This window comes from Furipterus horrens, unplaced genomic scaffold (assembly GCF_987537825.1).
Source record: "Furipterus horrens unplaced genomic scaffold, mFurHor1.1.pri manual_scaffold_2, whole genome shotgun sequence".
Lineage (NCBI taxonomy): Eukaryota > Metazoa > Chordata > Mammalia > Chiroptera > Furipteridae > Furipterus > Furipterus horrens.
In genome coordinates this window covers 60,096,307-60,109,023 of record NW_028327172.1, presented here as the reverse complement: position 1 = coordinate 60,109,023, position 12,717 = coordinate 60,096,307, and the positions used below count along the sequence as shown (strand labels likewise).

Here is a 12,717-nt window from a genome sequence, read left to right as displayed (position 1 = left end):
ATTAAATCATTTACCCAAAGGCACTCACTTTATAAATGACACAGAACTTACAATTTAATGGGAAAGCAGACAATTCAGTAAAGTGCTGGGAGTTCATATAGCCTATTATAAAACAAGAAAACTGAGGCAGCAGACAGCAGTGGGGTGGAGGGGTTAAGGCCAGCCACTAATAGGAAGAGGCGTTTAAGGCTGTAGGAGGTAGTAAGGGATAGAATGTGGGGAAGAATATTTCAGCCTGAGGAAACACAAAAGGCCCAGCAGGGTGAGAAAATGTAGTTCTTCCACAGAACAGAAAGGAGTCAAGGTATCCTGAACAAAGACTATGACTGTGAAAAGGTGGGGCTGGAGCTCAGGTTGTGAAGGGACTGGTATGCATGTTAAGGATGGACTTGGCGCTAAGGGTAATGGAAACCCTAAAATCTTTTAAGCAGAGAAATACTATGATCAGAATTATGCTTTTAGATCACTTTGGTTGCATTGCTCAACTTCATCAGTTGTGTATCCTTGAGTAAGGAGACTTTATTTCTCTAAGCTTCATTTGCCCCATCTGTGAGATACAGATAATAATACCCTCCTGGCGGGGTATGTAGGGAGTGAATAAGATAATGCCTACAACATTTGTGATGTATCTTTTCATCTCTGGATAACTGACTTCATCTGTAGAAATACTACTCAAGAAGACATGGCCAGTTAAACACATAGGTAGGTCACCACTTAGGATTTTCCTAGATAGCGAATAGGGAGTTCATAGATACCCGCAGTATCTCGTTGTACACAGGATTCAAAGTTTTCTTCACTACAAGTGTTTTCTTCTTGCCCATTTTGCCCTTGTCTGGTAACAGATAAGTCTTTACATATCTAAAAAGAGAAATGAACAGTCAAGAAGGTCAGAGAAAATTAAAGTGATATTTCTATCTCTACTTTAAAAAATACATTGGACATTGACAGATATCATTCCTTCGTGACAATGGGAAAAGCAGTAAGTAATAGATATTCTCACCAATGCCTTTATACTTAAAAGTTTAAAGCTATTTCAGTGGAATTGATCACGAATTCCTTTACTTTGGCCTTGTGGAATGGGGGGAGGGGAGGAAAACAGACCTCTAACATAGTGCTTAATTCCCTGGTTTTTTTTCCTTTTAAAAAAGGCTCTGGTACTTGCAGAATTATTTTCAGAAGTTTTTGTTACTGTTTTGAAATAAAGTTAATCTTAGCATACACCTAATCAAGCCATATTCAATGTAAAAAAAAGGGACATTGAGCTCTGTTTTTTAAAATAATAAAACAAAAAAGGATTGGGCTTATGCTAGCAAAACAATTAAGAATCAGACTTCTGCATAGGAATAAGCGGGAAATACCATTCAATTTTTACAAACCAAGTGAAATGCAATTAAACCTGTGATTTCAAAGATGAATTGGTAATTCCCCATAAAGTGCTTCTGTAGAATACAATTTAAATATGGAAACTACCTCATTCAAGAATCTTAAATAATTCTGCACCACTACACATTATGAAGTATGCTCCACATACTAATTTTAGAGAAAGTTTCAGAGTGCCCCGGAAAGAGACCTAGGTCCAGGGTTCAAGCTCTCATTCTGCATTTTGCCACCTACTATCTGAATTTATGTAAATAGGCTGCTTATCTTGTCTGGCCCTTGTTTCCTTATCTGTAAAAAGAAGGAAATGGACAATAGGACCTCAAAAGTTCCTTCCAACTTGAGACATTGTGTGTGTCTGACATTTTTGCAATTAAATAACTTCGGCATATGAATATATAAAGTAAATAAAACAGCATCCTCCTCCTCACAACTCTTCCTTTCAAACAGTCCTTTTAACAGTCATACACATACCCTCCCTTCAATTACTTGCTTTCCTTCCCAATTTCTACAAGATTAACTGAGAGAAAATACTGACTCCAAATGTACTTACGGGTCCGAACGCTGTTTTTTAATGTCTGCGGCTGCTAAGTCTTTACACTGGGCCACAAAGATATGCAGCTCCTTCAGGGAGTCTACATAGTCAACTGCGAACTGAATACTTCCTTTTACTTCCAGATTGCCAAAGTCTCCGCTGTACACACTCATCACACTGCCACTCACCTGAAAGCATTGGAAACATGCAGTGTTTGTCTCTATCTCATGCTTGAACGCAACACCAGGATCATGGGTATAATCCTTGCTTGCCAGAAGCAGTTCATTTACTGCGACATAGAGACACCCCAACCCAGATAACCTGACTAGTGTTTTTAAAAATTGCCACTAAGAGGCATAGATGAAAAGTGAAATGCAAAGTTATTGAGATGCTGGCACATTTCACAGCAGAGTGATTTTATGGTAAGGGGTTTTCAGAGGTCCATTTTTAGGCATGCTTAGCATTAAAGAAAGAGGATGTGAGAAACCCCAGGCACACAAATCACAGTGACATGTTGCTCTATCAAATTTCCAAGGCACTAAGAAGGAATTCACTATGTTACCCATCCACTGAATCTAGGAAAATGCTTACTGAGCCATATGCTTTTAGAGGTCAGGAAGAGTAGAAAATGGATGATTGATGAAGGGAGTTTAAAGCCTTCCCAAGACTATACATTAGATTGTTGTCAGCAGAAATTAAACTTAAATAGAGTCTAAAAAAGAAGTTTGAGAAATGTGAGGCTAGTAAGAACTTTTTAATAATTCTTTTTTATTGTAGAGGCTTGTAAGAATTTAAGCACAGCTTTATTATTTGTTTAGCATACCTGGTGAGATACATACAAATGTATGCATATCAGAGAAATATTTGGATCAGTGTATGGAGATATATGTACAAATATATCTTTCTACAAATATACTACATGCACACAGAACTACCTCACTTTATGAAAGTTCTATGTGAAGTCAGATTCTCTAAATCAAATCTGAGGAATCACATTTAGGGAGCTTTGCTTTTAAAACCCTGCTCAGAATCCTTTTGTAAGGCAAAGAATCAGTACTTTTACCTCATCAGGCTTTCTAAGAGAGAGAGAGAGAGAGAGAGAGAGAGAGAGAGAGAGAGAGAGAGAGAGAGAGAGAGAGAGAGAGAGAGAGATGATTCTATACCTGTCAATGGTATATAAAAGTGTTTCTGATATAAGCAGATTTGATAACATAACAGTTACCCATTTTTTTTGCACAGAAAAGCTTAGTGGTTCATTTTGTTGATAATTTAGGTTTATTTTGAAGTCCTTACAAATCATATTGATTTATAATGGATATGAAGTCTTATGCTTAAAAGAAAAAACAGGAGGATTTAGCTAGCCAGAAGCTAATGGTGGGTGAGAGGAAAAGCTCGTGCCCTTGGAATCTGAGAAACACAACAGGAGGCCATTTTCCAGTAGCGGGAGCATAGCAGAGCGAGGTTCACAGAAGCAGCAAGATATTAACAGGGAGCCTTGGTTTACATACAGAGGACAAGGACGTCATGCCAGAGGAGCTGCTAAGATTGGTTAAAGAGCTTGGGCTCTTCTTGTGTCTGCTGAGCTGGTAACTGCTTTCTGATGTTGTATCTGTTTCTCTGTCATCAGTCTACAAAATATCATATAATATATATACAATTTAAATTCAGAATGAGTCAAGATCAAAATCTCTGTTTAGATAAAGATAATAATATCTCGGCATCGCATTGATCTATGACATTTCCCAAGGTAAAAGGACACTAGTGCTAATTGTCAGAGAACGGGATTTGCGATGAGGTGGGTGGCCTGCCTGCCTTGGTCTTCATTTAAAGAGAAGTGCTTAGTTACCAAAATAACAGTAATTTGTTTTTCACCTACAAGGTGGTCCCAAAGTGCTACAGAAGACAGTACTACTGTGAGCTACTAGTTATTTTCTTACTATTACATATGTTTCTTGGAGAATTTTATTGATATATATGAGAATTAAATTTACCCAGACAAGAAAAGTTCTAAGTTTTATGTCAAAACATAAAATTTCATAATTCCCCTATTTATTAACATAGCCTCAACTTCCCTAAAAATCAAATTAAAGTAGGAAAAATGAATGCCAGTCTGATCTGTTTCAACTAAAAATGATCTAGTTAAAAAAATTTAAACCACCTCTCATGTATTTCTATAGTGCTCTTGTGCTTATCTTTTTGTTGCTATAGGGAAGTATATTATATTATACATTCTACCTACATTAGATTTTAATTTTTTTTTTAATAGTAACAAGATACTTATTTTATATATGTTCCAGGAAATATTTACCTGGGACAAGAAAGTGGCAATAATAAATTTTATTATATTTAGATCTACAGTTGTTTTAGATGATAGTCTTTAAAAATTCATGATTCAGAACAAGCTCCTTTGGAAGTCAGAGAGTTTATTGGGCCGTTCAGTGGTTCCTGGGATTAGGGAAACACCTTTATGGAGTAGTTAGTTCATGCCAACATATTTCAGAGCCATGCAATTATGTATCAATATAACAGATGCCAATTATAGTGCAGATTAAGAAAGGAGTTTTAAAAAATTTATGATTTGTATGAGAAAAGAATTCTCAAGGATTAAAAAAATATCCAAACCTTTTTAATGTCTCTGCTGTCACATTTTCCTCCCACATGCTTACAGTCCATTTCCCTCTATTCTAGCATGTACTATGTTTTACCTAGTATATCAGGTCATTGGTGAATTATTGGAAGGATGGGACCCTGTCTTGTTAACCTGGAACACTGATTTCCATACAGCTGGCACTCAACACATGTCACTGATGCTAAGTCTCAAAGGGACCATGGACAAAGGAGCAAGGTCTGATTTCATCTCCACTTCCTGTAACATTCAGTTCAACCCTATGTACTACTTTGAAAGGTAAAATGATACAGCTTAACTTGCCATCTCTGATACACAAACTCAAATGATTTGGACTCTTGTGAGGCAGCAGGTTAAAACTGAAGGACAAAAATAAAAAGCCAGGAACTGGTGTCACCTGTCTGTCATATTATTACATGGTTCATTCATATGACCAACCAAGACCAAACCATATTTACAAAGGTGTAAAAGCACAGAAACTTCATGAGGTGTCTACTGTTGGCTTCTAGCTAATGAATTAGTTTCAAAGAATGAGTTGTTCTTCTCAAAGTAACTGTAATGTGAGCTCTTAAAAATATTCAAGGGCTGACTATTTGTAGGTACAGTTCACCTAAGGCCCAAGAATGGTACCCAGGAGGTGGGGGAGGCGAGGTGTAGCTATATGTTGTCCAGAGCTTTTCTCACATTCTATCTACAAAGAAAACACTTGAAGATGAAGCTCTTTATTTCACCATCAAAAATCAGAGCCAAACTGCAAACAGTAATCGCTAACTTTTATTGGGTACTCACCATGTGTTGGCACTGTGCTAGGTGTTTTCCCCACATCATCTCACTGACTCCTCACAACCTAAAGAGGTAAGTGCTAAGACAATGGACTCAGGGAAGTTAAAGAAGTTGCCATAATCACACGGCAAATCAGTAGCATAGCCAGGACTGGGAATGCATGACTCCAAAGCTCACGCTCCTAATTACCTGGCTACGAGAACAGGGGATCATAATGAGTTACATTTCTAGAACTATGTTTTAGTAGCTGTTGGCTCTTGGGAAAGTTATTTAACCTCTTTGAGGTTCCCTTTTTTTTTTTTTTTATAAAATGGAGAAAATACTGCCACATTTCGTGAGTGAGAAAGTTAGATAACAGAATGAATATTAAATGCTTGGTGCTTACTAGGTACTCAATGAATAGTAGATAATAGTCATGTTCTTACTTGAGACAATAGGTACAATGGTTAACAGCATGGGAGTCAGATCTGGGCTTCAGTCCTGGTTCAACCCCTTTCTAGCTGAGTGAAGTTACTTCACCTCTCTTAGCTATTTCCTTACTTGTAATATCTGGGGATAATAATGGTGTCCACCTCCTAGGGTTGTTGGAGCATTAAATGAGATAATATATACAATGTATATAAAGTGCCTATGCCCATTAGATATCCTTAAAGTTTTCTATGTCATTGTTACTTTATTATTTTAACAAATGTTTTCTAGCCAGTCATGCTACTATAAACTACAGAGTATTTAGTTCATGCTAACATTATTTCTGCCTAGATTTCTTATTTTGTACCCACTTTGAAACAAAAGCCACATTCCCAAATCTATGCAATTTAACTTCACTACCAAAAAGAGTTACTGTTTGAGTCAAATGAGACATGCCTTGCCTTGTTCCAGATCAACAACACTACCTCTATTGATATGAAAGGCAAGGGTCAGTCCTGCTGACCTCTGGGCTCTGCCACAGCTGAATACAAACACACCAACCTTGGCATAGCAAATCCACTTATTTGATTCCATTTTTCTGAAGGCACAAAAGACAAACTTGCCTCATCTTGGAGAAATGCTGGAACAGACTTGCTCATCCTTTTGAGTTTGTCAGGGTGGGAAAACTGATTATCAGGCTGTGAAGGCACTGTGGAAACTAAACAGCAGCATTTCTGTTCAAAATTATCTTTACAATTGTCGGACAAACATAAGGCATACATTGAAAACACACTTTCCTTTGATCTCTGAACAGAGATGTTTTTGTAAAATGGTAAAATGGTTACAGGCATGGTAGTTCACATGCACAGGATCATAAGGTAAGCAACATGCTGTTTTCATAGACTAATTATATAGAGAAAACTAGGAAGGAGTTGAATCAAATAGAAAATAAAAATTAATTTAAAAACCATTTGTTTTTACTGAACTAGAGCTGGATTAGAATTATATTAAAACATACTGCCAATGGCCTTGTTCAAGTAGCTCACTTACTTAGAGCATCGTCCTGATATACCAAGGCTGTGGGTTCAATCCCTGGTCAGGGCACATATAAGAATCAACCAATGATTGTATAAGTAAGTGAAACAACAAATTGATATTTCTCTCTTTCTCCTCAACCTCTAAAAATCAATTAAAAAAAATTAAAACATACTGCCAATGTGAATAGGCTTTAACATTTTTATTTTTACATCACAGCTTTGAACCACAAGATCTATAACTTATTGATTCATCTCCTTGAGATTTATTTTTCACATGCTGCAGGCTGAAAAACTATTTCATCAGACAGCAAGGATCTCTGTACATAACTCAGTCATAAATGTGTCTTGGTCATTGCGTATCTAAAAAAAGGCTTGTTTGTTTAGTGATTGTGAAGATTATCATGAAAGACCATTACAATTTCAAAACTAATTACTTTGTGAAAATAAAAATTATTTAATAATTCTTTTTATTTTTCTATTACAGTTTCAGGCATATAACCCAATAATTAGACATTTACATAATTTATGAAGTAATCACCCTGATAAATCTAGTATGCATCTGATATCATAGTTATTACAATATTGTTGACTGTATTCCCTATGCTATACTTTATGTCCCATGACTATCCTGTAACTATTAACCAATTTGTACTTCTCAACCCCTTCACTGTTTTTACCCAGCCCCCCAACCCCCTCTTCTCTATGGCAACTGTCCAAATGTTCTCTTTAAGTCTGTTTTTATTCAGCTCAGTTGTTTATTTTGTTTTTTAGATTCCACATATTAGATACCTGTCAACCCAAAGAACTTTCAGTATAAATACCCAAGACCAAGTTTGAATGATTCGAGTTAGGATACTCTAAGAATTTAATATGAAAATGTAGCATATTGTTTCTTTCCAATACAGTAAGTATATGCGTAGAAGTCACAATAAGATGATGAAATCTAGTCCTAATTTGTGTAACTCTAGTTAAAAAGCTCTTTTCCTCTTTGTCTAAGGATCACACTGTCAGCTATTTTTGTGGTGGGTCAGAGCTTTTATGCTGAATAAGTTCATATTTTTTAAAGCACTTAGAACAGTACCTGACACACAGTAGGCCCTATACAAGTATTTGCTAACCAAATATTAACTGATTGAGATTCTTTAAGTTATCTTTACATGTTACAAATATCACTGAAAGAAATACTAGGAAGACAAAAATGAAATTATATTTCTATATATAACTCAAAAGGCTCAAATTTAGCTCTGAGCATTAGCTAAATTTATTTTTAGTTAAATGAAATCTAAGTGAAGGAAAACTGAAAACTGAGCTATACGTATTAAATATTTGCTTATTCACATAGTAGTTCTCACCCCACCTTAGGCTCACAAATGTATCAAAATAGATTTAGAGTATCTCACAAGATGATTCTCGCTTTAATCACTTCCCATTAAACAATAATGTTTATGTGTTGATTCAGATGACTTATATGGAAGCAGTGTCCCATGGGGCACAGGATAGCCCAAAGAGTATGCAAAACCTTTTTATCACAACACTGCTCCCTATTATTTTCAAAGGATATATCCACTACTCAAACATAGTCAGTTTTACATTGATTGGGCTTTAGTTATCGGTGTTTTGGTCATGTATTTCATTTCTTTCAGTAAATCATTTAAAAATTTTAAAAAATTTTCAATTAAAGTTGACATTCAATATTATATTAGTTTTGAGTATACAGATCATGCATTTCATTTTGTCTTGTGTAGTAAGAACACACTCTTCACGAGAGAAAAGAAATAATCTCAGCCCAGGCATTAAGAGTCACCTTGGAAAATATCGTAAAAAAAGAGAGAATTTATCCAGAATTCACCACATGATTTGTCTATTTGCCTTGACCCAAACTAAGCTCATCAGGGGGTCACAAATGAAGATGTAGAAATATTGACTCTATCTATCTGTCTGTCTATCTACCTACCTACCTACCTACGCATCTATCTATATCTACATCTACACAGATACATATAGATATATTTTGTTTTTACTCCTCAGTCTAAATGTTGAGCAAAACAGCAAGATAACATAAGATGCCCAAATTTAAGTATTTGCCAGTCCAGAAGCAACTGGAAAAGCCTCTTCACCCACCACCCCTGAAGGACAGAAGTCTTGTTTCCTCTGCAGCAGCCAGACAGAGAATGACAACAAGGACCGAAGCCCAGATTACCTTTTTTCCCTAGGTAGTTCGTAAGAATTCATCAGGTCATGTGCTAAAGCTCAGCACCTTCATCTTGGGCAGGAGGACGGCATGAGCCAGGTTTCAGATTTCAGACAAGATGCCATGGCCTTCTAGCATCAGCACTTTGTTTCTCTACCTAATGGCCCCTTCATTTACGCTGCTCTTCTCATTAAGGCCTAGGTGCACATCCAGAGAATGTTGGGAAACTGTTATTAAAAATCCCCTGGACTCCTGAGGGCAGGCATGTGTATCATTATCTTCAGATCTTCAGAGCCTATGAGTATGACTGAGCGAAGAGGACACTCATGCATATTTGCATGCTTTGCTTGGCCCAATACACCTTTTTAATGTGCTATTTGTCCTCAACTTAGTAGTCACAATCAAGAACAGCAATCTTAAGATTGAACAGAAAAGAGTAAAGAATCGTAATCTTTGCTCGGTGAATATTAATTAGTTGATGGCTATTAACCACAACTGTACATTTATTTTTTAAGATTCAGATGTTCACTTGCTTTACATGTTGAATATATACTGTTTAAGTCCAATTTTAAACCTCAGAGCTTATACCCTGGACATCATTAAATTTGCTTCTATAGATATGTAGAGAGGCATACACAACCATACTACATACTAATCGTCAAAGTACAGTTCTTTCTTAGATCCAAATAAATTATAAATTGCTCCATATCTCCAGTCTTGTGTAAAGACCACAGAGATCCAATAGTCAAGGCCATACGGCAACATAAAAGCCAAGTGATACTGGAAGGTGCCAACTTCATTTTAAGCAGACTCAAAGAGCAGAGAGACTGGCAAAAGGATAATATCCAGCAGTAACATATGTATGTAACATGTGTTACATACATATGTATAGATAATTTTTAAATATATAATTCTCCCCTCAGTAGAAACACCAATTAATTTTTTCAACACAGACAGTAGTAAAATGTTTTTAATATAACCCTTGCCAGAATGAAATAGTTTTGTAAGCTGCAAGAGTTTAGTACCAATAATAAAGCTGTGTTATTAATCGGGTTAGTCATTTCAGTATATTTAACACCATGTACAGTGGCAACATTTAGCCATTTGTGAGAAAGAACCTGCTACTCACTTCCTGGTATGCAGGCATTTGTATCTGGTTCCTGATCTGCTTTTTGATCTACTCAGAAGGGCAACATTGAGAATAAATACCATTTTAACAGAAGGATTAAGAGAGACATGAAAGTAAAGCTCAAATGTCAGTTTCATAACTGAGACTACAGAATATATCTGACAGGTTTTCAGCTTGCTTTCATCCATTCCCCAGAATGACTCTTATTTGCCTCTTTAATGTCTTCTCTTCAGCTAAAAGCCCAACATCCAGCATAAAAACTGTTTAGCATCTTTCCTCCAATTCACTAAACCACAGCTTTTAAAATGGAAAGAGCACTGAACGAGGAGTAATGCAGCTGAGATTCCAGACTCTCCCCTCCCACTGACTGACTAGCTACAGGATCTTAGACAAGTCACCTAATTTCTTGGAGGTTTTCTCATCTGTAAAACGAAGATAAAAACTCCTGCCCCAACTACTTCAACGAGGTTGTCATAAACATAAAGTGAGAAAGACAAATCTATTACATAAAAGGAATGACCTTTGAGGATCTCTGTTGCTGCTTTTATATGGGAAAGCTGTGAATATACATTTTTATTATTACAGTGAAGGCAATTTAGAAAACTAATTCCAGCACACAAATATAAATTATATATTTGCATAAATGCTGAACTCTGAAATTCAATATCATTTGTATCACCCACCAACCCCTGACACCAAGACATTATTACCCTATTCATTTTATAAGTGAACCAAGTAATACCCGAGCAACTGACAATCTTCAAATTCTTCTGACTGCTTAATGTTCAGAATCAGTTAATTTTACCCTTGGTCTTTCATAGTTACTTACATGAGCAGAGACAGAATTCCCCCTTTTGTTCTGGGACCTTCTCCTTTGAATTAAAGCTTTAAATCAGGTATGCCCAGAGAGACCCATATGCTGAGATATGAGAATCAAATAGAAGAATAACTTAACCCAGGAACCCATTCCACTCTCCCTGCCTTCACAGGGAGCTCTGCAAGTCAGAGCAGCAAAAATCAGCTCATACCCATAGAAATACAATTTCCTATTTATAGAAACCCTCGTTTCCCCAGGGTCTCTAAGGAGATCTTCACAATGCTATCACCAGCAGAAGCCCTAAGAATACAAACAGTTACCATTAAATGTACCAAGTCAGAACCATTTTATAATAACTTAGGCAGCATTCATCATAGTGGCAAATGACGTTTCTATTTTTTTCAACAGCTGCGTCCTGGTAACTGTCCAAACCACCCCAGAACCTGATACACAGACAGACATGCAGATACATAAAGATATTTACCATCTTCAGCACTACGTACTAATTCTTCTGGTAGATTATCTATTTTTGCTTGATCTGTTCAGGAGAAATTAACAAATGGTTAACACGGCTGACCCTTGGAGAGAAAGAACAATGAGACTGTCTCTGAAAGCCCCCGGAGTTGGAAGCAATTAGTCCAGATGCAGTGAGGGGTGCAACCAAGATGTCTCCCCCCAAATACTTTCTCTTTAGATGAGCTACTTGAGCCAGTGCCATAGCGGGAGCTCCCATTTCAGCCCCGATGCAGCTTACATCAGCACACTGCTGCACACGGACTCCCAAGGGTGAGAGGGTTAGCTCAGAGCAAGCAATCGGCCAGCAGCAGGAGAAAGCATGGGGCTGCAACAGCCTCTCTATTCTTCTACAAAGGGTGAGATGCTATCCATGACTAACACCTTCCCAAAGCCATGGTCATTAACAAATATTTCTGTGCATGCATCACCATTTGTGTACGCCTCTGGGAGCCTTGCTTGGGAAGTCAACTGAAGAGATGTGACTGGGGACCAGCTGCTAAGTGGAATCTTGGCAGGCTCGTGTGAGAGTGGGTATCGGTATTTGGAAGGGAGCGTGCAGGAATACCCATCAGCCGATGGTAATTTTTTTTAACCCTATACATTCCTGAGTACTCTGAAGCTGCACCATGGAAATAGCCCCATGTTTCCCAAATAAGAGGTTTGCCAAATTGAACAATTGTTGCTAAGTTTGTTGTTGTTGTTGTTGTTGTTTGTTTGTTTCTCCTCAGGGCCCATCACCAACATCAGGAAGAACAACCAGGGACGACCAACAAAGGATTGGACTCGCCTTCTCAGCAAGCATTTAGGCGGATGTGGGGGCTGGCCACCTGTTGAGGCTTTAGAGGGAATTCCTGCATTTGGAGGGAGTTTGAAATGGGTGGCCTTCAAGGTCCCTTCCAACCCTCAGATTCCAAGATCTTTGGCAGGGTTAGGACTGCGTGCCAAATTAGGAATACTGCCTTCAGAGCCCTGGGAATCTCTGAATTTTAGAAATTGTTTAGAGGAGTGTTTTTTGCTTTTTTTTTTTTTTTTTCTTCTACTTCTAAAATTCTAACTTCTTAGTCTTAATTGCAGATGCATAAAAAGTATTCTAAACATGACAATGGTCAATTTTTAATCATATGAATTTGACAATGGTTAACTTTCACTCAAAAAACTTTCTCATGACCATTTGCAATCCTGAGGGTGCATCTTAGCTTGAAAACAGTAAGAATGAAACCATCAGAAGTTACAATTTCTAAGCCCATTTGTCTGGCTCACAAGTCCCTATATATGTTATGTGTTATGTTAGTACTCAA

The 12,717-nt window shown here is 37.2% G+C and overlaps 1 protein-coding gene across 11 annotated transcripts in view; it reads right to left on the bottom strand.

The window, feature by feature from the left end:
* The window catches only part of SYTL2 (synaptotagmin like 2), a 108,247-nt gene that overhangs the window by 10,600 nt on the left and 84,930 nt on the right, over window positions 1-12,717 (bottom strand). For 5 of the 11 annotated variants that reach the window (XM_090265777.1, XM_090265778.1, XM_090265780.1 and 2 more), the window contains 6 exons: window positions 11,388-11,441; window positions 10,087-10,134; window positions 6,353-6,447; window positions 3,421-3,540; window positions 1,931-2,100; window positions 756-858 (listed from right to left, as the gene is read on the bottom strand). In XM_090265777.1, the coding sequence (XP_090121903.1) occupies window positions 756-858; window positions 1,931-2,100; window positions 3,421-3,540; window positions 6,353-6,447; window positions 10,087-10,134; window positions 11,388-11,441 (590 nt within the window). Of the gene's footprint in view, window positions 1-755; window positions 859-1,930; window positions 2,101-3,420; window positions 3,541-6,352; window positions 6,448-10,086; window positions 10,135-11,387; window positions 11,442-11,847; window positions 11,930-12,717 lie in introns of those variants that run through there. The other 6 variants (XM_090265782.1, XM_090265784.1, XM_090265779.1 and 3 more) reach the window with 4 other exon arrangements.